General features: G+C 33.4%; 4 protein-coding genes across 7 annotated transcripts in view; 2 read left to right on the forward strand and 2 right to left on the reverse strand.

The window, feature by feature from the left end:
- LOC111702110 (uncharacterized) overlaps window positions 1-1,937 on the forward strand; it is a 7,337-nt gene extending 5,400 nt beyond the window's left edge. For 3 of the 4 annotated variants that reach the window (XR_002765355.1, XR_002765356.1, XM_023473688.1), the window contains one exon: window positions 1,317-1,937. Coding sequence is in view for 2 of the 4 variants with exons in the window: in XM_023473688.1 (XP_023329456.1) it covers window positions 1,317-1,435 (119 nt within the window). In the remaining 2 variants the exon portion in view is untranslated. Of the gene's footprint in view, window positions 1-6; window positions 1,101-1,316 lie in introns of those variants that run through there. The other variant, XM_023473689.1, reaches the window with a different exon arrangement.
- LOC111702109 (uncharacterized) overlaps window positions 1-4,550 on the forward strand; it is a 20,295-nt gene extending 15,745 nt beyond the window's left edge. The window contains exon 11 of the mRNA XM_023473686.1: window positions 4,176-4,550. Within this exon, the coding sequence (XP_023329454.1) occupies window positions 4,176-4,357 (182 nt within the window). The 3' untranslated portion in view covers window positions 4,358-4,550. The remainder of the gene's footprint in view (window positions 1-4,175) is intronic.
- Window positions 4,551-15,642: 11,092 nt separating this feature from the next.
- On the reverse strand, window positions 15,643-17,765 carry LOC111702103 (F-box/LRR-repeat protein 4). Its single transcript, XM_023473675.1, has 2 exons — window positions 17,398-17,765; window positions 15,643-17,257 (listed from the first exon to the last, which is right to left on the reverse strand). The coding sequence occupies exons 1-2, from the start codon at window positions 17,763-17,765 to the stop codon at window positions 15,643-15,645; spliced, it is 1,983 nt and encodes a 660-aa protein (XP_023329443.1).
- A 307-nt stretch (window positions 17,766-18,072) lies between these two features.
- Window positions 18,073-21,284, reverse strand: LOC111702104 (uncharacterized). The gene is made up of 5 exons (XM_023473676.1): window positions 21,279-21,284; window positions 21,048-21,209; window positions 19,951-20,487; window positions 18,582-18,738; window positions 18,073-18,185 (listed from the first exon to the last, which is right to left on the reverse strand). The coding sequence occupies exons 1-5, from the start codon at window positions 21,282-21,284 to the stop codon at window positions 18,073-18,075; spliced, it is 975 nt and encodes a 324-aa protein (XP_023329444.1).
- Between the last annotated feature and the right edge of the window lie 5,227 nt (window positions 21,285-26,511).

Genomic DNA, 26,511 nt, shown 5'->3' on the forward strand with positions numbered 1-26,511 from the left:
TCAATATTTATATTTCTTGCGTGTGTAGATATAATAATTACAGCGTAGGTCACTTTTAAAGGGGAGACAGTAAAAAATGATATTATGGAGTAAAACTGCCCTTTGATGACGGGAATTAAAAAAGTGGTGGACTACGTTAAAACATGTTATTGCATTTTCATGAAAAATATCATTGAAATACTAAAAACATTGTGCGTTGTTGCGTAGGTCCATTTTAAAGTTTAAGCTTAAAACAGGAATACAAAATAAACATATACTAGGGCCGTGAATAAGATCAAAATTGCATTTATTAGTAATACTTTTGTTTGATCCTGTGCCATATGTTGAAAAAAATTCAAAAATCATGCGATTTCCCCCAGAAAAACACATTTTTTGCTCCTTACAGGGTTCGGAGATTTTCCACGGGGTTCGGAGACTGTTTCTGCAGGGTTTCGGAGACCTTTCCACGGGGTTCATGGCCGCTTGGCCTTCCCTCCCTCCTCACACAGACACTATACAGGATGAGGACAAGACAATAACAGAGGATCAACTGACCTCCGCAGCCTCAATAGAAACAGTACAGAGAATCAAACCTGAGACACAAAAAGAATCAAGACCAGAATTAAGGATTAAAGAAGGAACATCACTGTCAACAACAACAGGATCATTGGGAACAGGAAGCAGAATAACCAAAATAATAGAGAAATATGATCCTTCTCCAGGAACAGGACACGTCCAGGAGTACCCAAGACATTCATGAAATCAGGCTCCTCAATTGTGAAAACTGCACTCAATGAAGCATTGGAGAAAACTCCTCAACCAATGGGACCTCCGTCAAAAAAGGAGAAGGAGTACATCAAGGGAGAGCAGAGCATCAACCAGACCCAAAGCAGTATCACTGGAAAAGATAGACCAGACAGGGAGTATCAAAATTAATAAGTCATCAGTGGACAGAATGACAAAATATGCAGTAGAAAATAAGTCAGTAAGTAGACAAGGAAGAAGGTCAGGAAGTAGAGACAAAGGAGAAAGTAGTAGCTGGACTGACAGTGAAGACGACATTGAGAAGAAAAGAAGGGGGGATTCATGCCATTGGGGAGAAAAAGGTTTTAATTGCCAAAGTAAGAAATACAGTAATAATTCAGCCCAGGCAAGGAAAGTGGATACCATTTAGTGTTAGCAATTTAAATAGAAAAAGCAACAATGATTTTTAATTTCCAGTATTTCTAAATACAATCATTGAACGAAACCTAGTGGTATCCAAATTCTCACCCCAGGCAAGAGCATTACATTCTCTATCCATGTACATGATAAACAATAATGATATCTTTATGCAGGTCAGAAAGGGCGAGATGTTGGTCAGGCTGGTGAACCCGGAGATATGTGGCGGAGACAAGGCAGAGGACAGACCAGGAGAACAGAGACACCCTCACCCTCCATCATGTTCATGGGATGATTAGGGACAGAACATATTCCCGGTCGGTAATCCTCTAGGATCAGGTCATAAACCATGACAAGGAGATTCAAGAAACAATGGAATATATTTTTCTCCAAAGGGAAATTAGTTCCCAGAAGTTAAAATCCCAACAAGGAAAACAAGATTTAAACAAGGATCAGGGATATTTTTTGACCTGGAGATTCAAGAAACAATGAAAAATGTATTTGTCTCCAAGGGGGAAATATTATTAAAAGTTAAAACCTATGGGGAGAACAAGGGTTAACACAAGAGTAGAAAATTGTCTTCAAAGATCACAGCCGCTGAATGTAATCTTGACATTGTTGAACAGACCAATCATGTTGTGAGGGCAGACACCATTCCACCCTGAGGGATGCCCATGATCATGATGGATTCTATCATCAAGGTTTCCATGATGATAGAATCAGGGGTGGGTGTAAACCAATCATCCTTTGTACAAATCCTGACACGAGGTCTATAAATATAAGAAAGTTGTACTGAACCGTTAGATGGAAAGTTCCATGGAGTAACCCGGAGTCGACAAACAACAAATTGAACCTGTCCTTATCATGTATATTGAGTTTCTTTAATTAGATTTTCTTTACTTAATTCTCATTCAACATTTATAATACGACTCGTATTGTAAAATAATCAATTTAATTTCAAACAAATCATTCAGATATTACAACCTAAAGTCATTGATTATTTTTTGACGCATTCATATTTAGTTAATATTTCATAATATTCGTTATTTGTTTTATATACAATGCACTTTAAACAACTTTTTTCCCCTAGGTGTCTCTGCCATGCATAATCATTCAAAGCATCCAGAACAGAGGCTTCTGGCAGCCAACTATTTTCGCGATTTAAATGCATTGTATACAAAACGATTATAACAGATTATGAAATATTGACTTTATAGGAATGCGTTGAAAAATAATTGATGACTTTAGGTTGTAATATATGAATGATTTGTTTTAAATTAAATTGATTTTTTTACGATCTGAGTTGAATATTGCAACTTTCTGAATTTGTATGGATGCTCATTCAGATATTACAACCTATATTCATTGATTAGTTTTTGACACATTCATATTTAGTTAATATTTCATAATATTCGTTATTTGTTTTATATACAATGCACTTTAAACAACTTTTTTCCCCTAGGTGTCTCTGCCATGCATAATCATTCAAAGCATCCAGAACAGAGGCTTCTGGCAGCCAACTATTTTCGCGTTTTAAATGCATTGTATACAAAACGATTATAACAGATTATGAAATATTGACTTTATAGGAATGCGTTGAAAAATAATTGATGACTTTAGGTTGTAATATATGAATGATTTGTTTTAAATTAAATTGATTATTTCACGATTCAAGTCGTATATTGCAACATTCTGAATTTGTACGGATGCTCATTCAGATATTACAACCTATATTCATTGATTAGTTTTTGACACATTCATATATAGTTAATATTTCATAATATTCGTTATTTGTTTTACATACAATGCACTTTAAACAACTTTTTTCCCCTAGGTGTCTCTGCCATGCATAATCATTCAAAGCATCCAGAACAGAGACTTCTGGCAGCCAACTATTTTGGCGTTTTAAATGCATTGTATACAAAACGATTACAACAGATTATGAAATATTTACTTTATACAAATGCATTGAAAAATAATTGATGACTTTAGGTTGTAATATATGAATGATTTGTTTTAAATTAAATTGATTTTTTTACGATCTGAGTTGAATATTGCAACTTTCTGAATTTGTATGGATGCTCATTCAGATATTACAACCTAAAGTCATTGATTATTTTTTGACGCATTCATATATAGTTAATATTTCATAATATTTATTATTTGTTTTACATACAATGCACTTTAAACAACTTTTTTCCACTAGGTGTCTCTGCCATGCATAATCATTCAAAGCATCCAGAACAGAAACTTCTGCCGGCCAACTATTTTGGCATTTTAAATGCATTGTATACAAAACGAATACAAAAGATTATGAAATATTAACTTTATAGGAATGCGTTGAAAAATAATTGATGACTATAGGTTGTAATATATGAATGATTTGTTTGAAATTAAATTGATTTTTTTTACGATACGAGTTGAATATTGCAACTTTCTGAATTTGTAAGGATGCGAGGTTATTCAGTATAAGTAGTTTTTAACAATTTTCTCCTTATAGATGCAATATATAGAAGTTAGATTAGTAGCGATCAAAAGCGATTATTGCTATCATTGGGGCTTATTTACGGCACAAGTTAATAAAAAAAATCAATTTAAACTTTAAACAAACATTTCTGCGAATATTAAATGCTTACTTGTTCGCCATCATAGAGCAATTCTGCATAAAAAAATGGCCCAAGTGGAAGCAATTAATTGTGTGCAATTCCGCTCAACGGAATTCCGATTTGAAACCCTAGGCCTAACATCGCAAGTCGAGCCAAAGATCTTGCAGCTGTCAATCACATGACACAAGCAATAATCAGAGTTGTGTCTAATTGAGCCTTAAACCTGGGTTTCAGGAATTATGACTTGCTTTTATATCGAGGGCTCAGTTTTGCAGCATTCCTTTGTCATTGATACGGCTTATTTAATATTTGTCATTAACATAAAATCTCAAGTAAGTAATTATAACAATCAGTCTTAACAACCCTCTCAAATCAGTCTTAACAACCCTCTCATGAAAGAAATTTAAAGAAATGAGATGTCATTGACAGTTGGAGTAGCAAGTGCTATTACTAATTTACTATTGAAGCTTCCGATACCTTGTCGATGTGGTTGTGAGGATGAAGATGGTCGAACACCTCATCTTTATCAAAGTGTTAGTATCAGCATGGACTGGATCATTCAACAGTTGGATAATAATAATGCAAATCCTTGTAAATTAAAATATCTATAATTTTTGACTCATACATAATAAGGATCATGGTTTTGAGGCCTGTTTTTAAAACATTCAAAGTTTTAGGATTTTTGAAGGTTTCACAAGAATCTGAGATGGAAATCCTATTTTAAAATTGCATGCTATACCAGTTTGCTTTATTGCACACAGCAAAGTTTTTACTATGATTAAAGATAAAAACCAAAACGATATTTCAAAACAATTTAAAAACCCTTTTCCATTTTTCGTTTTGAAAATCAGTGTAAAAACGTTGCTTTGTGTAATAAAATCATACTTGTCTAGAATACAATTTTAGAATAAAACTAACAGGATGTGATGAATTTGGTTTGGTGATCGGATAAAATAATTTTATTTGGCCTCCATTTTGTAGTTCCTGTACGAATATTAATTAGGAATAGGAGTTCCTGTAGGAGTATTAATTAGGAATAGGAGTTCCTGTACGAGTATTAATTAGGAATAGGAGTTCCTGTAGGAGTATTAATTAGGAATAGGAGTTCCTGTACGAGTATTAATTAGGAATAGGAGTTCCTGTACAAGTATTAATTAGGAATAGGAGTTCCTGTACGAGTATTAAATAGAAATAGGAGTTCCTGTAGGAGTATTAATTAGGAATAGGAGTTCCTGTACGAGTATTAATTAGGAATAGGAGTTCCTGTAGGAGTATTAATTAGAAATAGGAGTTCCTGTAGGAGTATTAATTAGAAATAGGAGTTCCTGTAGAAGTATGTTTAGAAATAGTGTACACAGTAATAGCGCATTATAAACGGACCTATTATATTTAAAAAATAGTTTTTCAAGCTACAGGTCAATCGATTTTATTTAATTAGTTAAATATACATTTCTTAAATATCGTCTTCCATTTGGCTATCCCTCAGTTTTATGGGTCTAACTCACTTTATTATATTTCACTAATTTACATATATTTTATTAAAATGAAGGAATTTTGAAGTATTAAAAAAGGAGATTTGAGGGGCGTTGGNCTGTAGGAGTATTGTTTAGGAAAAGAAGAGTTCCTGTAGGAGTATTGTTTAGGAATAGGAGTTCCTGTAGGAGTATTGTGTTAGGAATAGGAGTTCCTGTAGGAGTATTATATATTTAGGAATATGAGTTCCTGTAGGAGTATTGTTTAGGAAAAGAGGAATTCCTGTAGGAGTATTGTTTGGGAATAGGAGTTCCTGTAGGAGTTTTTTTAGGAATAGGAGTTAGGAGTTCCTGTAGGAGTATTATTAAGGAATAGGAGTTCCTGCAGGAGTATTAATTAGGAATAGGAGTTCCTGTAGGAGTATTGTATAGAAATAGGAGTTCCTGTAGGAGTATTTTTTAGGAATAGGAGTCCCTGTAGGAGTTTTATTTAGGAATAGGAGTTAGGAGTTCCTGTAGGAGTATTATTAAGGAATAGGAGTTCCTGTAGGAGTATTGTTTAGGCATAGGAGTTCCTGTAGGAGTATTATTTATGAATAGGAGTTCCTGTAGGAGTATTGTTTAGAAATAGGAGTTCCTGTAGGAGTATTATTTATGAATAGGAGTTCCTGTGGAGTGTTCTTTAGGAATAGGAGTATTGTTGAAGTTCTGAAGTATAATGATGTTGTGGATGATCTGGTCCCTGTATACTGTATAAAACCATCATTAGGCTTCCAATTCTCCAGATTCAAGGTAGATAGATGGATTAGTAGATAGATAGATAGATAGATAGATAGATAGATAGATAGATAGATGGATAGATAGATAGATATATATATAGATAGATAGATAAATAGATAGATAGATAGATAGATAGATAGATAGATAGATAGATAGATAGATAGATAGATAGATAGATAGATAGATAAATAGATAGATAGATAGATAGATAGATAGATAGATGATAGATAGATGGATGAATAAAAATCTATGGATATATAAGATTAAATTATGTCGGGATTAGATAAATTAAAGATTGTACTACAGTCGGATCCACATAATAGTGGACTAGGAAGACGACGTTAAGTCTCAAATTTTTAATTTTTAATAGTGTACACAGTAATCGCGCATTGTAAACAGACCTATTTTAATTATAATAGTGTACACAGTAATCGCGCATTGTAAACAGACCTATTTTAATTATAATAGTGTTCACAGTAATTGCGTATTGCGAACAAACATATTTTAATTTTAATTAATGTACACAGTAATTACGCATTGTAAATAGACCTATTTTAATTTTAAATATTGTACACAGTAATTGTGCATTGTAAACAGACCTATTTTAATTATAATAGTGTTCACAGTAATTGCGTATTGCGAACAAACATATTTTAATTTTAATCAATGTACACAGTAATTACTTATTGTAAATAGACCTATTTTAATTTTAAATATTGTACACAGTAATTGTGCATTGTAAACAGAACTATTTTAATTTTAAATAGTGTACACATTAATTGCGAATTGTAAACATTGGCTATCCCTCAGTTTTATGGGTCTGACTCACTTTATTATATTTCACTAATTTACATATATTTTATTAAAATAAAGGAATTTTGAAGTATCAAAAAAGGAGATGTGAGGGCCGGGGGGGGGGGGGGGCAGAATAAAATCATTTGAAAAGATAGATCTCATCTCTTCTGTATGAAAAATAGTCCAGAGTTTTAATTCTAATTTAGAGATTTGTTTTTGAAAAACCAAGTTTGTCGATAGTTGAATTGAAAGTTTTTAAAATAATTTTCCTGTTTTCCCGAGTTCATAATATAGGTTTTCATAGAACCGGAACAAACTTAATCCAAGCAAGGAGACTTCTTGAATATTAATCTAGGAAACTTACAGAGATACCAACAAAGGATGAGACTTCAGGATGAATTTTTTTTTATATATGATCCCTTTCTCTCTTTGTCAAATCATTAAATACAGCCATTCAAATTCTATACAAGACTTAATTTAACCTTGGGACTGTTATATTTTAAAAGTTTCTGGTCGTCTTTACAGTTTCATGCTTTTTGGGTAAGCCTGTAGTTTCTACAGGGTTCTTCAAATCATATTTGACCTGGCATTGCTCTACATTTATTTAGGGGGAACTTATAGAAACATGTAAACTCCTTCTCAAAAAACCATATCTGAGTAAACTATTTAAAATTTAAAAAAAAATCGCCCAAAAAGTATCCAGAGCATATCTTTTGGAATATCATCTAGCTAGCTCTCCAACTTTACTTCAATATGGCTTCTTTTCGTTAAATTTCTCTAAATTGTTGTTTTTAATCTATTTTTCTGAACAAATATAATTTAATTTAAATCATGTTTCTTGGAAGAGTAGCTAAATTATAAAAACTATTAAAACAGATTCAAAAGCAATAAATGAAACGAAGAATTAAGAATTGAATAATTAACAAGTATGACTATCAGTAAATCAGCTTTTATAATTCAATAATTAACAAGTATGACTATCAGTAAACCAGCTTTTATAATTCAATAATTAACAAGTATGACTATCAGTAAATCAGATTTTATAATTCAATAATTAACAAGTATGACTATCAGTAAATCAGATTTTATAATTCAATAATTAACAAGTATGACTATCAGTAAATCAGATTTTATAATTCAATAATTAACAAGTATGACTATCAGTAAATCAGTTTTTATAATTCAATAATTAACAAGTATGATTATCAGTAAATCAGCTTTTATAATTCAATCATTAACAAGTATGACTATCAGTAAATCAGCTTTTATCAGATTGAAGGGTCTGTTAGCGTAAATTTAAGTGACCCTCTATGGAAAGATTACAATGCTCGATTTACAAGGGTACCTTTAAAAGCTTTGTCTGATTACGTTTGAATTAGATATCCATTGAAGGGGCTGGTTCATTTAGTGTACTGTCCTGTTTTGTCTGGTATGATCTGTATGTGTACTGTACACAGAGGCGCAACTAGGACTTTTGCTAGGGGGGGCAATATATTATTTTGTAAGGTTCAGGGGGGGGGTTAAGGGGGGTTCCCCCCCCTTTTCGAAAATTTTTCAAAAACAAAAGTTTTTTTTAAGGGTTTGAAGTCGAAAAAAAGGAAATTTTAAGTTGTTGCATACAGATTTGGCTGTGTTCAATTCAAATCGATTTTTTGTTCTTGAGTTTTTACAAAATTTATACTTCCAACAGTTGTAAAATGAATGATATTAGTCAATTCATTGAATATGTGTGCGAATTTTAAGTACCTGGTTTAATTACAGATTAAATTGCAAGAAATAATCTTAAAAATACATAGGTAAATAACAAATTCAATCATCTACATTGACAAAGGACAGATAATGTTACCTTTTCTCTTGAAGTTATTGAATTAATGATATTGATAACCAACATTCATAATCTAAATTCATTTTCGATTTTATAGAACTTCTGTCAAAGAAGATAAATCTTGTTAGTTATCAAATATGATATTCAGTTAGAAAGGAATTGAGTCTCTGCCACAAACTCTGATTTTCTAATCTCCATTTCTTTGCATCTAAATGTCGTAGAACTTAGATATTCCAAAGTTTAAATTCTGTCGGATCAAATTGTCTAAGTTTGAAATATCAAAGATTTACACCATCAGGCTGCCAAGATAAGGGGATTATAGAATTTGAGTTTGTGGCAAAGACTCAATTCCTTTGCTAGGTTCATAATTTTCTCTAGATTTGGAACTGAGTTTTTGCCACAAACTCAAATATTCTAATCCCTAAATCTTTGAACCAATTGGAGTAAATATTTGATATTTCAAACTTGGAATATTTTACCAAAAGAATTCAAAGTTTGATATCTACGACATGGGGTTGCAAAGATAAAATGAAAGGAATTTAAATATCAGAGTTTCTGGCAAAATTTCAATTCCTTCAAGGAGAATTAAAATGTACTTTAAAAAAAAATTTCTTATGATTAAAAAAGAACAATTCAATAATATCTGTCCTTCAACAATGGAATATTGTAGGGCTCGTGGATGCATATTTACAAAGAATTTCCCATGCTTCATCTTAACCAAGTGTTTAACCCCTCCATGAGCGAAGAAAAAGACCTCTCGGCCTCACAGCTAGAGACAGGAAGTGTTTTTACTACTACTGGTGAATAAGTTTGGGAATATTGAAGAATTTATTTCCTGCAAAGCTTCGTCTAGATTTGTTGGAATGGCTTTGCTCCCTCTCATCTCCAGGTTGCGCTTGTATAGTACAAGTTCGGTCCAGGAAGAGTAAAGGATTTGGAAGTAAAGACTGATAAAACTCTAAATTCTGAAAGTTTACTCTTGAGATCAGCCAGGGTATGAGAAGCTATTTTCTCTGGTAACAAGTAAAGCAAACCCATGGCCTTTGATGTTATTGGAGCAAATCTCTCATCTAGCTGCATTATAACAGTATCCAAGAGACAGTTTGTAAATTGTACTCTATAAACTCAACACAAATAAAATACAGTTCAGAACTTTTTTTTTACATTAAATGTTTACAATAGCTTTTAGCCTTGAGAATTGAGAAAGATAAAAATATATTTTTTAAAACTAACTATAGTATAATAAAATTTCTACAATAACTCTTATTGGTTTTCTTGTTCCTATGATACTGATTTTCGCCATTCTTTCTTTCTTTTCATTCTGCGGGGGGAGGGGGGCGCGCCCCCCCCTCTCAGGTGCTAGGGGAGGGCGAGCGCCCGGCCGCCCCCCCCCCTAGTTGAGCCTCTGACTGTACAGCTCACTCTAGCTGGTTAGATGTCGGCCCGGTTCATAAAACGAACCAGACTTAACAGTGATGTGTTTGTGTCTTTAAACTTTTTAGTGGCTTGTAGAAGCCATGGAGAAATTATCATAATTAAACATTTAGCGAGTAAGACAGTCTAAATTTTTGATCAGATTTAGGAGTTAATATAGACCTTTAAGATTTCTTTCTGGTGTTATTGTCTCGATCAGGCGCGCAGCTAGGCATTTTGTTAGGGGGGCAAGAGAGAACATTTTTTTTGGGCCCCCCTAAATATTTTTACAGGGGGGGCAAGCCTTCTTAAGGGAGTGGCATTCCCCCCCCCTTAATCAAACTAGGCGGGGGCCTTGCCCCCTTGCCTCCCCCCTAGTTGCGCCCCTGGTCTCGATAAATTGATATAAAACTGTGTCAAAGTTTGCTTTTATTTTATCATTTTAATTTTAAATTTTTATAAGATTTAGTTCCGCGCAATTCGAACAGTTGCGCGCAATTCCGCGTAATTGATGGCAACGGAATTGCTTTTGGAAACCCTAATCACTTGACAATGTTATCAGACTGGTTTCACATTAGCTGAATAACACAAAGGTGCTGGTAGTGTTGGTAAAATTAATCGGAATGCAGGGGGTGGGGACATTAGTTCCAAACCAAGTTAATGGACCATTCTTAACACTGTGTATCCGGTTTGGGCATATATCAGATCTTGAGATCGCTTCCTGTATCAAAAGCTAAAGTCGATTTTAAGAACTATTTTCAATTTTTTAACAAGACCAGAAGAAAAAATACAATTGTTGAATAATTTTCTGAAACCAACTTTAATCGTCATAGAATAGATGATAAAAGGTAATTGTGAAGGAATAGGATTTCTTCTTTTAATTTGAATGATTTAGAACTATTCGTAAGAAATATTTATTCTTCTTTTAATTCTTCTTTATTTTCTTAATCATGAGGTTCAACTGAAAAAAAAAACAATATTTACAAAAGTATCATATATACATACATTTGTTAAGGATAATCTATATTCAATATATATTTTGAAATAAACTATTATCTTCTTATTATTTTTAGAAATTTACTTACATCAGTTGGACAAATTCTATCTTTTTATTCTTTCCTATCCATTCTCTTCAGTCCTAAATTCCCTTTCATTTTGGATAAACAAATAAACATCCTAATCAATTTTCTTTGAATGTTTACTTTGATTAACTTCTCTTTAAATCCAAATAAAATGCCTGATGTTTCCATTCTAACTTTTTAACTCCTACTGGCCTAACTATCTGTGCATTTCTACCTGCGCACTGTGCAGTGTGCATAAACTTTCAAATCTTACAATCTATAAATATACATAAAACATGAGAAAATAAATCACAATATTATTTTAATACAGTAATATTTGTATAAAAAAGCTCATATAATTTTGGTCATAAAAGATTATATTTTTTTGTAAAAATAGGAATATAGTAATTATATTTTTGTTCAAATCAAGGTTTTAGTCGTTAAACCCAGTGCATTTAATTAAATACACACGATTTATAATCTAAAATGGAATTTGTCCCAGTTTACCGATTTATTTTTAAATAACTTAAGTAAAAAATAAGTAAAAATAAAAATGTTAAATATCTGCATATTTCGAGTGATTTTATGTCAATCATCATTATAAATGTAGTACTCATGTCATCATCACTGGGAATTTAGTACGCTCCCCCGCCCCCACTACTTTTATCAAAAGTATGAATTGGATTGTTCAGATATTTGGGCAATGATGGAAGGTACCAAAATTGATTATACTCAAGGCTGCTAAACATGAAAACAACAAATTAAGACAAAATAATTCATGAATTTATTCAAAAAGCCTATCTATCTGTCTATTTATCTATCTATCTATCTATCTATCTGTCTATCTATACAACTATCTAGCCATCTATCTACCTATCTCTCTGTCTATCTATACAACTATCTAACCATCTATCTACCTATCTATCTGTCTATCTATCCAACTGTCTAACCATCTATATACCTGTCTATCTATCTATCTATCTATCTATCTATCTATCTATCTATCTATCTATCTATCTATCTATCTATCTGTCTTTCTATCTATCTATCTATCTATCTATCTATCTATCTATCTATCTATCTATCTATCTATTTATCTATCTATCTAAATATATATATATATATATATCTATCTATCTATCTATTTATCTATCTATCTGAATATCTATATATATATCTATCTATCTATTTATCTATACATTAAATATCTATCTATCTATCTATCTATCTATCTCTACTACTTCTTCTGGAGCACATGAATCTAATCAAAAACTAATTCTAACAAGATTCAGGAATACATGTTTATCAGATACAAAGATAGATAGATAGATAGATAGATAGATAGAAATATAGATAGATAGATATTTTATTTCTTCACTACAGTTGCATACTATTGATATGAGTTCTCATGAAAATGATAAACTCTTTGGCTGGAAAACAATCTTAAATCTTTTTTCTTTCTTTTCTAGAAATCTGTTATTTTCTTTTTCTTTTTGTGAATTTGTAAATGAAAGTCAAAACCTTAAAGATGTTGAAGGTGGACAAATATTGAAATAAAATGTAATCAGTGAAATATCTATATCTGTATCTATATCTATATCTATATCTATATCTATATCTATATCTATATCTATATCTATATCTATATATATCTATATATATATCGTTATATATAAAAATAATAAAAGAGTCATCACAAAAAATCCACGAAAACTTTCAGTACAAATCTTCTCTAAAACTTATGAAAACCTTGTTTTAGAATTTATACAAATTCACTTTGGGAGAGTTTAGTATGGGTTTCCATTTTTTCCAGCTCAATTTGGATCCTTAAAATCCTTACAGAACCTTTCCGGAAGCTGTAAAGAATGATTAAACTAATAAAACTTTCAGAAATCAAGCGCGGAATTTTGACCGAAGTAGGAATAAATATACCTTCTTGATGCTATATACTATACACCACAAGTACTCAATGACATAAGAACAGCCAATGTTCACAACCGACCTAGTTAATCTATATAATAGGAATATCTTTAAAACATCTCTGTACATTTATATCTGTCAAGATGAAAAATGTCGTCTTATGCGCAATCTATCTTTATCTATGGTTCACACCCTTTGCTAATGATGGATGTCAAAGTCTACTACAGTCAACAAAAATGGGTTCACACCCTTTGCTTATGGTAGATGTCAAAGTCTACTACAGTCAATGAGTATGGGTTCACAACCTTTGCTAATAGTAGATGTCAAAATCTACTTCAGTCATTAAGAATGGGTTCACACCCTTTGCTAATGGTAGATGTCAAAGTCTACTACAGTTAACGAGAATACATTGTTACTTTTGCTGAATCAATATGTATTTATAAGTTCAATGAAAGTATATTTAGTTGAGATTTCAATATGCATACTTTGTTTCAACAAAAACGATCAAACAAAATTATCAAACATTATATTTTCAATTGGCTCATAATAAATTTTCTTTTGTGTTTTATTTTAAGCTTAATCATCATACATTATTATTTTGTATTTTGTGTTTGAAAATAAAAACTAAATAAAAATAAATAAAAATATAGTCAACATCCCAAAAAATATTTATTTGACAACAGTGTAAGCTCGAAATCACTTCAACCCCCAAAAAACAAGCTCTTAGGCAAAAATATAACAAATTTTGGCAAATACTTCTTTTGAATTGAATCTAATAGAAACATTCAAATAGCAGTATTGAAATGTACATGACTAAGGCTCCAAAAAAAGTTAAAGCGAGTTGAGGATGTAAAAACAAAACGCAAGTTCTTGCAACACTTCAAAGTCGACGCGTTTTTAAAATCTAATGAAAAACTTTTATAGTTGTCTTAAATTTCTAGATATCTGTGAAGTTAAAGTAATATTAAAGTATGAGCAGGCAACTTTGACAGTCTAGCCTGCATTTAAATTTTTTTGAACACTTAATATTAATTCGGTAATGAAAAATTATACTATTCTAAAGGTTTCTAATCTAAAAAGATACGTCTAGGGGGGGGGGGGGGGGGAGGTATAGTCTTGAGACTATAGAACTTTTATATTAAAACTATTTCTAAACTTCTGCTAGAGTAGAAACTTTAACTAAAATTATGATTATGCATATCAAAATGAAAATTTATTTAAATACTTTTCTTCTTTGTTACGATATACAAATATTTATTATTATAAAAATCAGAAAACATAAAGTGGTTCTTTATATAGGTTTTGTTGTATTTCAACAGAGCTGAAAACTTTAGAATGGTGGATATCGAGATTAATGCTTGATCCTCTCTTTTTCTTAACCCTATCCCTGCTGGGGTACTTGAAAACCAGGATACGCTGGGGGGGGGGTAATTTGACCCCCCCTCTAAATCCCATGTTTTATGTCCAAATATGACAAATGATACAATTGATGCAAAAAAATTGCAAATTTGCGAAAATTGAATTTTTTATCGCAAAATCCAGTTTGATAGTAAAAATGTTTGCAAATATAAATTTGTCCAAAAATGAAAAATTATACATTTTTGAAAAGCCCTTGACCATGCCATTTCAAATATGCAAACATTTTTGCAAAATTTTAAAAAACCTGATTTTTAATCAAGAAAAACTAAAAAAGTGCAAATTTCCTTTGACAGGTTGTTTGCAAAAAATTTGCAATTTTTTTCTCGCAAAACTTGTGCAATCCGTTTCCTTATGTCATAGGCTTTCCAAAAAGCTAAATTTTATCAAAATTTGACAAGTGAAAGTGGGTCAAAACAAAGATTTAGTTTGTTACAGGCAAAAGCAGTCATTCAGGCAGTGTGCCTGAGGACTCAGGCAGTTAGTATTAAAGCCCGGTTTTAGGCCTAAAGGGAGGGCTTTGGGTATGTAAGAAAAGTCAGAAAATGTCTCAGACCAATATTTTTTTAGCTATGTAAAAAAAACAACTACAGGGGGGGTCTTCTTCCTCCCCCCCCCCGCAGGAATAGGGTTAATATCGAGACTAACCTAATCTTGTACTTGTTTTCTAAAAAGTGTATAAAATTCAACCAATCAGAGTCGCGTATATGAAGCCGATAAATTTGAAATTTTGCGCGCAATTTAAGATTAATATACAGAAACGGGAGGAACTCTCTAATTTTAAAAACAGGTTTTTGATTTTTCTCCACTATATTAAAAAAAGAACGGTTTAAGAAGAAAATCAAAAGTGTGTCCATTGGATACTCAGATTAAGCAATCGGGATTAAGGATATCTCATTCTAAAGTTTCAGATCCAGGTTAGATTCTACAGTGTTACCCACAAAGAATAAGACTATTTGGACGACCTGAAACTCTTTAAACTTGACAATTCCGAGGTTAAATTAAGCCTTCTGCCTTGAATATAATCTTTTATTGCTGTTTCAATGATTAGGCAAAAAAAGAAACTAGTTTACAGTTTCAAGGAATCATAAATAAAAGGAAACAGATAGTTAAAATTCTATACAATCATCTCTGAAGTCTTCTCATTCTTTGTAGATAACCCTGTATTCTAAAGATTTGATTAATATTGTAATTGTCAAGTAATATTGTTTATTTCAGGTTTGATTCTGGTTCAACGAGTTGGATTGTTTAAACCTAAATATCTTGAGATTGCTTCGTTCAGACTTTAACCTCCGTAAATCCTTCCCTGTTATGTTCGGACAGTTGAAGGGATCCAGTCGTTCCAGGATTTGTAGTTCAGTCACCACCTGGAGCAATATCCGTCCTGAAATATTTGTCCTGCCTATGATCAGGGTTTTCAGAGTTCTCTTGGCGCTTGATATAAACTCTTGAAATCCTTGATCTGTTAAATCCTGGCAGTGGAGTAGATTTAAAACCTGTAGATTACTCAGGGTACAGATTTTATCTGGTCCTGAACCTGATACAAGAGTTCTACTGAGATCTAGTTCTTTCAGACTGGATCCACATATCTTGAGGATTATGCATAGTCCTGTATCTGTAAGCTCTTTACACCCGAAGAGTATAAGATGTTCAACTCTATCCAGAATATTGGATGAATCTAAACCGTCTCCAAGTATCCCCGTCTCCCCTAGACTCAAAACAGAAAGGTTGAACCCGAATATTCTCAGGATCTCTTTGAGTCCACAATCTGTTAGATTCCGACATGAGTTCAGGTTTAAAATATCCATCTCGAAAAACTTTTTGGTGATCTCAATCAGTCCTTCTCCGGAGATATCCGTCTTCTCTAGATCAATCAACCTAATCTTGTCTCCGCAAACCTGGATCAGGTCGCACAATCCTTGTTCCGTGATATTCCTGCATCTGTCCAGGTAAAGTTTGCTCAGCTCTGGTAGAGAACGGGTCAATCTGGAGACATTTTCTCCGGTAATATTGGTGCCTCCGACATTGAGCAGTTCCAACCTTCTCCCGGAGATACGCAGAAGCTGACCTAAACCTTGATCCGACAATAGTTTACAATTGAATAGGTTTAATGACTCTAGATTGTCCAGGAATCCAGAGAAATGAGAAACCTCCTCACCAGAAATATTTGTTCCACCCAGATCCAATCTTCGCAGGTTTGCTCCGCACAGTCGGAGAAATTGAACCAATCCTGAATCTGTGAGATGTTTACAGTTCAAGAGCTGTAAGGTTGCAACCCCTGAGAAGCTCCCCGCTAAATATATGAGGTTCGCACCTGTTATCGTTGTATTCCGGAGATCAATAGTCCTCAGACCATTTCCACACATGGAGATGATATGGGACAAACCTCTCTCCGTGAGCCCCTTACACAGGGGTAGGTTTAGAACCTCAAGACGAGGGAGGAAAAAAGATTTTTCCAGTTCACCAGAGATCCTAGTCAATCCCAGGCTTAGGATTCGCAGGGTTGGAGCACAGGTTTTAAACAAACAGTTCAAACCCTTATCCTGTAGCCGCTGATTGTAGTTTAGGTTGAGTGAGTCTACTCCTATAGTTGGAGCTGGACCGGAGTCAAAATTGAATCCAGGGAATAGGGTTCCCCTCAGATACAAGGTTTTCAGGTTCCTTCCACACTTACGGAGAATGCACATTAGTCCCACGTCTGTCAGAGCGAAACAACAATCCAGAACCAGGAGCTGTAAACTCTCCAGGGTTCGGTCCATCTCATCGAACTCTTCTCCGGTTATATCAGTTTCACTGATAAGAAGATTGCTCAGGTTTGGACCACACACACTAAATCAGAAAACTAATCATGATAATGAATGGATATGAAAACTTCACCTAGGCTCGAATACAACAATTATGGAAACTGAATTTAGTTTAGAGCAATATTTAATTGATAAACAAGAAAAATGATTTAAATGTCGTCTTACCTGAGTATCGCACACAGTCCTTTATCTGAGATATTAGTACAGTACTCCAGGTTTAGGGTTTCTATCAAAGGTAGAAGGATTCCCTTCTCCAGATTTAGTATCTCTAATCCGGAGATACTTGATTCTCCTAGATCTAAGAACCTGAGATTCCTTCCACAAACCCTGAGAATATTGCAGAGACCAGGGTCTTGTAACCTCTCACAGGATGAAACTAGTTTGAGAACCTGTAGAGAGGATGCTAGTTTTGTACCTGGAGCTTGACCTGGATCTCTTCCGAGTCCAGTATCTATCCTTGTACCCGGAGCTGGTCCTATTGCTATTCCTTGAACACAGCTTGAGTTGAGTTCAATTCTCTTGAGGTTCTGCATCTCTAGGAGAACCTGGAGTCCTTTATCTGTAACACAATCCTTCCTTCTCTTTCTGAACCTAGAGCTACTTCCACAATTCCAAATCCTGGCAAAGATATATTTAAAAACATTCAACAGTATAAAGTTTAAAGAGAATGTAAGCGTAACTTAATGTCTCCTTCGATGCAAATATGACAATGCCTGATTCATAACGGCACCCTTAAAAGCTTTGTCTGATCACGAATGAATTAAGAATAAATGTTTATAATTTTTAAACCTAGCGAAAACTTTAATAGAATCTAAAGACAGGATCTAATGAGAACTGAGATTATTTTTCAATATTCCTGATTGATTCTAGTTCAGGATGTTGCTGAGCTAGGTTCCTCAAAGCAGTATCATAATTATCTTCAATCTTTCTTCGGAGATAGCGGATACTTAATCCTACAATACATGTATATAAAGTTTAACAATGTTTATTGACTGCTGAGGATCGAGAGATCTGAAACAATTTGTATTAATAAATATGAAAACTAAGAAGCTGCTCTGATTATTGCTTTATAGTTAACAATATATAAATATATAATCCTTCATTATCATCTTCAATCCTTCTTCTCAGATACGGGATACTTAATCCCACAATATATATATAAATAATCCTTCTTATTCATCTTCAATCCTTTGTCACAGACTTATCATATATCATTGAATTCCAATGTCAACGCGACTTAAACGTTAATTTCGAAATAGACATTTATCAAATTTAAAAAAAGGGGGAAGGGGGGGGGATGAAAATCAACATAAGAATACAGAATTTAAACATTATATTATGTAAATTACCTTTTACTATTTGAACCTGTGCAGAGAAAAGGTTTAGATTATCTGAACTAAGCTGACGGAAACTCCAGCCCTTGACAGAACTATCGTGCTGGTCAACCCGGACCCAGAGCAGGACGGAAACCTGTCTCAGGGTCATCTTATCTCTCCGTCCTAGTTTCTAGAAACCAAAACAAGAATTAGCAAAGTGATCAGTTAATAAAGGGCTGTGGCTACAATGTTTAGTGACCTTCCATTTAAATGAGGGGCATGTCAGATTCACAACGGTACCTTAAAGGGATTGTTCGCGAAAAAATGAAAGGGGGTATAGGTTTATGACGAAAAAAAATCGCTTTTGATCGCTACTAATCTTACGTCTGTCTGTTGCGTCTATAAGGAGAAAATTGTTAAAAACGACTTATACTACAGAACGTAGCATCCATACAAATTCAGAAAGTTGCAATATAAGACTCGGATCGTAAAAACATCAATTAAATTTCAAACAAATCATTCAGATATTACAACCTATAGTTATTATTTCTATTTTTCGAGGAATTCGTATATAATTCATACTTAATATTCGTTTTGTACACAATGCACTTAAAAAGCCGAAATAGTTGGCCGCCAGATGTCTCAGCTCTCGATGCTTTGAATGATTACACGTGGCAGAGACACCTAGCGGAAAAATACTTGTTTTAAGTGTATTTTATATAAAACAAATAACGAATATTATGAAACATTAACTAAATATGAATGAATCGAAAAATAATCAATGACTGTAGGTTGTAATTACTGAATGATTTGTTTGAAATTAAATTGATTATTTTATGATTCGAGTCATATATTGCAACTCTCTGAATTTGTAAGGACGCTACGTTCTTCAGTTTTTAGGAGTATCGTTGTGTAACGGACTTAAAAAGAATATAATAAGTTTTAACTCATTTTTTTCTGGTTATTTAAATGCATTCTGCTTGAACTGAAAATGTTTAATAGCTTAACATATTTAAAGTTTATTTGAGCGCCCGTTATACTGTGGAATCTGCAATATCCTTTAAGAGCAATATTCTTCTAAATTGAAATTTTAATAAAGGTTTAAACTTTACAGTTTTGAATATTTCAAATTCAGTTTGGAAATATGATAAATGCGCTAGAAAGTTAAAAAATTTAAAATTGTTTGAATATAATTCATAAATATCTTTATATCAAGCTTTCATAATAATTGCTAGATTCGATTCACAATGGGATTTGTTGACAAAATAAAAGATATACCTAAACAACACAACATATACGTAAAAGAACATTTAGATGGTTATTCGACCCCCCCCCCCCCATATTTTCGGAACATCTTTTTCAAACACAAAAACTCTTCCCTTGTTTTATATCAAAGCCTAACCTTGAGCAAGCATCTAAAAGGTAGATCTGGTATGTTCTCCAGGTTCCACTCTGTACTAAGGTTAGGACGGAGAATACTCTCCGTGTGCAGGGAACGAGTAGGACGGAGTGAAGAGCATAGGCTTGATTTCAGGTTGGAAGACGACATTACTTCTTCATGATTAGGACAGGGTGGAGGGCAGGGTAGTGAGAGGAGAAGGGATAGTTGGTCAGGTAGTAGGTTGGACTCATTCGATTCACTGGACTGGATCGAGTGATCAGACAAGATTGATTTGTCTGATTGGATCGAATCCATGGATCGAGCTAATTCATCGGAATGATCGAATTGGTGTGAATTTTCATATTCATCAGATTGATCGTATTCTTCAAACATGTGACCAAATTTATCCTCCGATTGATCAAATTGATCAGATTGATTGGTTGGGTTGGCTGGATTTGTATTTAATGAATTTCTTGAATTGGGTGGATGTACTGCTACAGTATTTCCCATCTTGTACATGCTTGTACTGTACAGTGTACAGTTTAGTACAGTAAAGTCCTAAAATGTTATCTTAATCATCAACAAATTTAGAGTTTGATCAGGATAAAAACCCCTTTTATTTCATTCCAATAATCATCCTTTTACAGCAAACTTAAGTTTCAGTAATGTTTTCTAAATAATATTTTCATATTCGTTTTTTAAAGCTTGTCCTTCGTCAGAAAATAAAACACTAGGTTTAATTTTTCGAACTTATTTTTAGTGGCTTTTTTGCTGCTTCATAACTAATGGGGAAAATAACTGATTATTCTTTTAAAAATATCTATATGAAGACGTGCGCGGAGAGTGAAAAATTTTAAGTACATTTTTGTACGCCGCGTTATATCTATTGGATTATAATGTGACTGATGTTTGCAAAAACTGCGTGATTTTTTAGAGAAAGTAGGATGTGTAAAGGTAAAAGATCCATCTCTTCCATTCCCTGCATATTCTCCCTTTCTTCACAATACTTTATCTTCCCACCTTCCTAGCATTCCCTACCTTAACCCTTCCCATCTCTTCCCTTTTCTTTCCTACCTTCTCCTACATGTCTCCCTACTTCCTTTCCTACCTTCTCCTACACGTCCCTGACTTCCTTTCCTACCTTCTCCTACACGTCCCTGACTTCCTTTCCTACCTTCTCCTACACGTCCCTGACATCCTTTTCTACCCTTCTCCCCATTCCCCTCTTCTTGGGTCTTTATAAACCACTGTCTATATCTTTCCAACCCGACGTCGTAAACCTTTAATATTTCGAGCTTTGAATTATGTGGGATCAAATAGTCTAATTTTGAATTATTAAAAGTCTATACCGTCATGTTGCAAAGATATAAGGGTTGGAAAATTGTATATTGTGGCAACAAATCTGTTACCTGTTAAATAATTTGATAAAAGTCTGATAACTTCGAATATAAATGATTGAACTGTGTGTTCTAATCATTGTCGGTCAAAATATCAATAAATTATACGCATTAGTTTTACTACGCAAAAGGGCGGTTCGTGATGATACTTGTCTTGAATAAATGCGTATCTCCTAATTAGCTATGAATCTACATGCGCGTATTATATTTTAGAAAAAGGAGTTAATAACTGAGTTAGGCGGAGAGTGAATAAAAGAGGAAGGGGGGGGGGGGGGGAAGTAAAATATAAATAATCTTATTTCTTAAAAGATCAAATTAACGAAAAAAATGTATCTATACTTATCTTTTTTTTTTAATTATTAAAGAAATTTCAAAAATATTTACTGTTTTTTTTTTTACTTTACTAATACAACCCGAAAGAATGAAGTTCTTGCAACGTAGTTTCCTCTTGTTAGGTTAGGACGGATTGGATCCTTATAGTTTCCTCTTGTTAGGTTAGGACGGGTTGGATCCTTATAGTTTCCTCTTGTTAGGTTAGGACGGGTTGGATCCGTAGTTTCCTCTTGTTAGGTTAGGACGGGTTGGATCCGTAGTTTCCTCTTGTTAGGTTAGGACGGGTTGGATCCTTATAGTTTCCTCTTGTTAGGTTAGGCCGGGTTGTGTCCGTAGTTTCCTTTGTTATGTATAGGACGGGTTTGATTCGAAGTTTCCTCTTGTTAGGTTAGGACGGGTTGGATCCGTTATAGTCTCCTTTGCTATGTAAGAGCGGGTTGGATTCGTAGTTTCCTCTTGTTAGGTTAGGACGGGTTGGATCCGTAGTTTCCTCTTGTTAGGTTAGGACAAGTCGGATCAGTAGTTTCCTCTTGTTAGAATAGGACTAGTTGGGTCCGTAGTTTCCTCTTATTAGGTTAGGCCGGGTTGGGTCCGTAGTTTCCTCTTGTTAGGTTAGGACAAGATGGATCCGAAGTTTTCTTTATATATCGGTTCACTCATGATCTATCTCTATATACTTTTCTTGTCTAGCTGGGCGTCTGTTTGTTTGTTTGTATCAAATAAACGTGAAAACGACTGAACCGACCATTCCCAAATTTTGTGTGGGACATTATATGACCCGAGAGAAGATTTATTAATGATCAAAATAAAAAAATTAGCCGCCAAGAAAATTCTATTTTCATTGAATTTTTAAAATCCACGATTTATTTAATAAAATCCGCGAACTTTTTTGTTATTGTGTTACAATGTAAACACAGAGAAAATGTTCACAATTCAAATAGAAGTTTATAAAATATTTTTCAATGCATCACGCAGAACATAAAATTTTTTTAAAATTACAGATGTCAAAATATTTATCTTTCTATCTTGGTAACCGTGCCATATGTTATAAGATTTTTGGTAGGTTTAGTTTGAAAGTTTGTTAATGTTTAGAATCCAGGTTTAGAAAAATTTAAAGTTTAGCTTCTCGAAAACTTTGCTAAAATGTTATGAGAAAATGTGAGTTTTCCTCCATATTCTATAGATTTTACAGTAAAATCATAATCTACCAGTTAATCAAGAAAATTAATCCATGATTTAAAAATGTTTGTAACATAAAGACAGAAGTTTTAAAAAAAAGACACAGGATGAAACAATTAGTTACATCAGGAGAATTTAGAAACATTGGTTCGGAATTTATTCTGGGTTTTTACAATGTGTGTTCCCTGTAACCATAACTTTCATTAGACACATATATACACACCAAGGCATAACACATATTTACCCGTCTGATCGTTATATTTAAGGAAATTTATGTCGTCGTTTAAATTTCACCCTTTATGATATTACAATCCGTTTCCTACTTGAATATTTGAATGCTAGTCTATTAGGGCGCTCCCATCTTCTTTAAATTAGCTTTATCGGTAAGCATCTTCTCTTTGTACAATATAAAGCAAAAACAAAATTTGGACCCGATCAGTTTAGCCGTTTTGACAGACAAGCAAAGTATATATTTGAATAAGTAATCTTGGTCTGTTTATAGTTATTATTCTGAACAGTTGATTAGATTTTAATTTTATTTTTATTCTCTAGTTTAGTAGTTACAGGATAGTATCAGGCAATTTCAGGAAGTTGAGGAAATAATTCAACAATATAGATCTTTCTCAGTCAACCTGCAGGGGACTATAGTGGTTTCTTGTATCAAAGGGAGGAATAGTAAACTGTGATTTTTTTAAATGATATAATATAAACCTTGTAACATTTCTTCCGACTCAACTATAGAACTGGGTTTTTGGCACAAACTCTGATTTTTAATCAATATATCTTTTCAACCTGATGTCAATGACTTCTGATATTTTAAACTGTAAATTCTGTCAGATCAATTAGTTTGACTGGCCTTTTCGTAATTGTCCCGACAGTCATTTGCAAAATTTCTTTCTTTTTTTTTGGCAAAATCCAGTTATAAATTAAAAATTTTGCAAAAAAAAATTACCATGCCATTTTAAATATGCAAAGATTTTTGCAAAATTTTAAAAGGGGGGAGAGAAGATATTGGTTAATTTGAACCTCTCGACTCCAAACTGTTATTGCAAATAACGTTGGCAAAGTGTTATGGGAGGGGAGGAGAGAAACCGCTGAAATTTAGAGAATTATTCTAATCTTGCGATTTAACTAACAAACAAACCTGTCATGTAGTGAGTCCTACTCCTAAAACGCTTTAAAACACGTCTCAATCCAGGTTCATCTCAATCTAGGAACTCAAGGTTCACACCAACAACACCATATTCAATATCAATCCAGATGCGACTCAGTCTGTATTCTCAGGTGTCTGTCTTCCAAGATACAGCTCAATCAGGAACTCAAGGTTCACATGAATACCATAGCCAATATCAATTCAGATACGGCTCAGTCTGTATTCTCAGGTATCTGTCTCTTACAAGATACAATTTAAACAGGAACTCAAGGTTCACATGAATACCATAATCAATATCAATCCATATACGACTCAGTCTGTATTCTCGGCATAATTCCCAATCTATCTTTCAAGAAAGTGATTCAGGATGCTTCTTGTTTGCTAACCAAGAAGAATTACTCTCACAGTGTAATCAAAGCAGGTATTATTCCAACTGAATGTATTTTGGGTTCTATGTTACAAGTTAAGTTAATCAACTTAATTACAAGATTCACGTAGTTATATACAGACGTAATTAGGCTGCAGGTTTTATGTAGTTTAATACACCCTAGTTAAGATAATCATATTACATAGTTATTTTAAGCACAGTTAAGATAAATCATGATTTAGTTTTACGTAGCTATTTACAAACATAGATAACAAATAGTGTACAACGTAGTTCAGGTTTAAAAATATAGGGTTACAAGATATTCATTAAAAAGTGGGGGAGGAAGAGAGTGCTTGAACAATAGGGCTAGCCATCCCTCATTTTCAATCATACAGCATCCTCATTAGCTAACAGTGCTCCCATCCTCATTACTTCAGTTGCAGGTTTCATCCTGCTCAGGAGTCGGCCCCAGTCTAATGTGATCCTATTGATGAGAGCAGCGATAGAGGGTTTCAGGCCAAACATCAGGAGGGCTACACTACAGTTATAGTTAGGGCACAATACTCAATTGCGAGGCTAATCAGAATAAACTCCTTGATCATAAAGAACTCCCTTGAGACAAATCCCAAGATCGTTAAGATCGTTTGACAATTCTGTTCCTCTAGTTTGCACATCTCTAAGGATTTCGTCCATGTTAAAGACCCTGCCCAGCATATTATACTTGAACCAAGAGAGAACATTCCTCCATGACTCACAACAAGTTCATGATCTTCTGGTGGGAGGATTACAATCCTCCCATGATTGGAGTTCAACCAGTGTATAAAGGGTGGTGATCTGATCTTAGGCCATCTTTGAGACTTTCGCATGAATTTGGATCAGTTGTGTTTGTATAAAATGCCTTTTTTTTTGAGCGAAAACTTTATGTACAAATTAAAAGAAAATGGTATTGAAGGCTTTGAGAGCTAGTTTTTGTACATTTTTTTGAGACTTTTCAGATTATTATATGCCTTTTTATCGAAATTAGAAAATGTAAATACTTTTAAACTTGAAGTTTTGCCGGTATTTAAATTTGAAATTCCAAAATGAGAATATAAAATTTAATCTTTTGTTTTCAAGCTGTGGTATTGGCGGTAGTGAGATTTGAAAATCCAAAATGAGAATATAAAATTTAAACTTTTATTTTCAAACTGTGGTAGTGGCGGTAGTGAGATTTCAAAATCCAAAATGAGAATATAAAATTTAAACTTTTATTTTCAAACTGTGGTATTGGCGGTAGTGAGATTTGAAAATCCAAAATGAAATTCACCGACAAAGGGTCAAACGACCCAGGGTCAAACGACAAAGGGTCAAACGACACAGGGTGAAACGACACAGGGTCAAACGACAAAGGGTCAAAAGTGTGACAAAGGGTCAAACGACAAAAGGTCAAAATGATAAAAATATTTTTTGATTTGAATCATAGGAAACTCGCAATTTTAATCACAAAAATCCGCCAAACTTTTTTGAAGTCGTTTGACCCTTTGTCGCGTTTTTGACCCCTTGTCGTTTGACCCTGTGTCGTTTGACCCTGTGTCGTTTGACCCTGGGTCCTTTGACCCTTTGTCGGTGAATCCAAAATGATAATATAAAATTTAAACTTTTATTTTCAAACTGTGGTATTCAACTTTACCAATACCACAGTTTAAAAATAAAAGTTGAACTTTTTTATTTGAATTTTTGATTTTTAAACCTCACTACCCTCAATATCACAAAATATGATAAAAATACATACAAAATACGCACAAAATAAGCACAGATTTCTGTATTTGATGGATGCAGACTTTAATATTAACCATATACAATATCTAAATTTTCACAAAAAAATCAAAAAATGTTCTTCTAAAATATATAAATATATAAATGTCTTTGAAGTAAAAAACAGCATTAGTATTTCGTTTTTCTAAAAGAGCAATAGAACTTAGGACAGAGAAGGATAGAGTATACGATACAGTAGGATAGAGTAGAATAGAGTAGGATAGAGTAGGATAGAGTAGGATAAAGTAGGATAGAACTTAGGATAAAGAAGGATAGAGTAGGATAGAGTAGGATAGAGTAGAATAGAGTAGGATAGAGTAGGATAGAGTAGGATAGAGTAGGATAGAGTAGGATAGAGT

This window comes from Eurytemora carolleeae, unplaced genomic scaffold, assembly GCF_000591075.1.
Source record: "Eurytemora carolleeae unplaced genomic scaffold, Eaff_2.0 scaffold482, whole genome shotgun sequence".
Classification (NCBI taxonomy): domain Eukaryota; kingdom Metazoa; phylum Arthropoda; class Copepoda; order Calanoida; family Temoridae; genus Eurytemora; species Eurytemora carolleeae.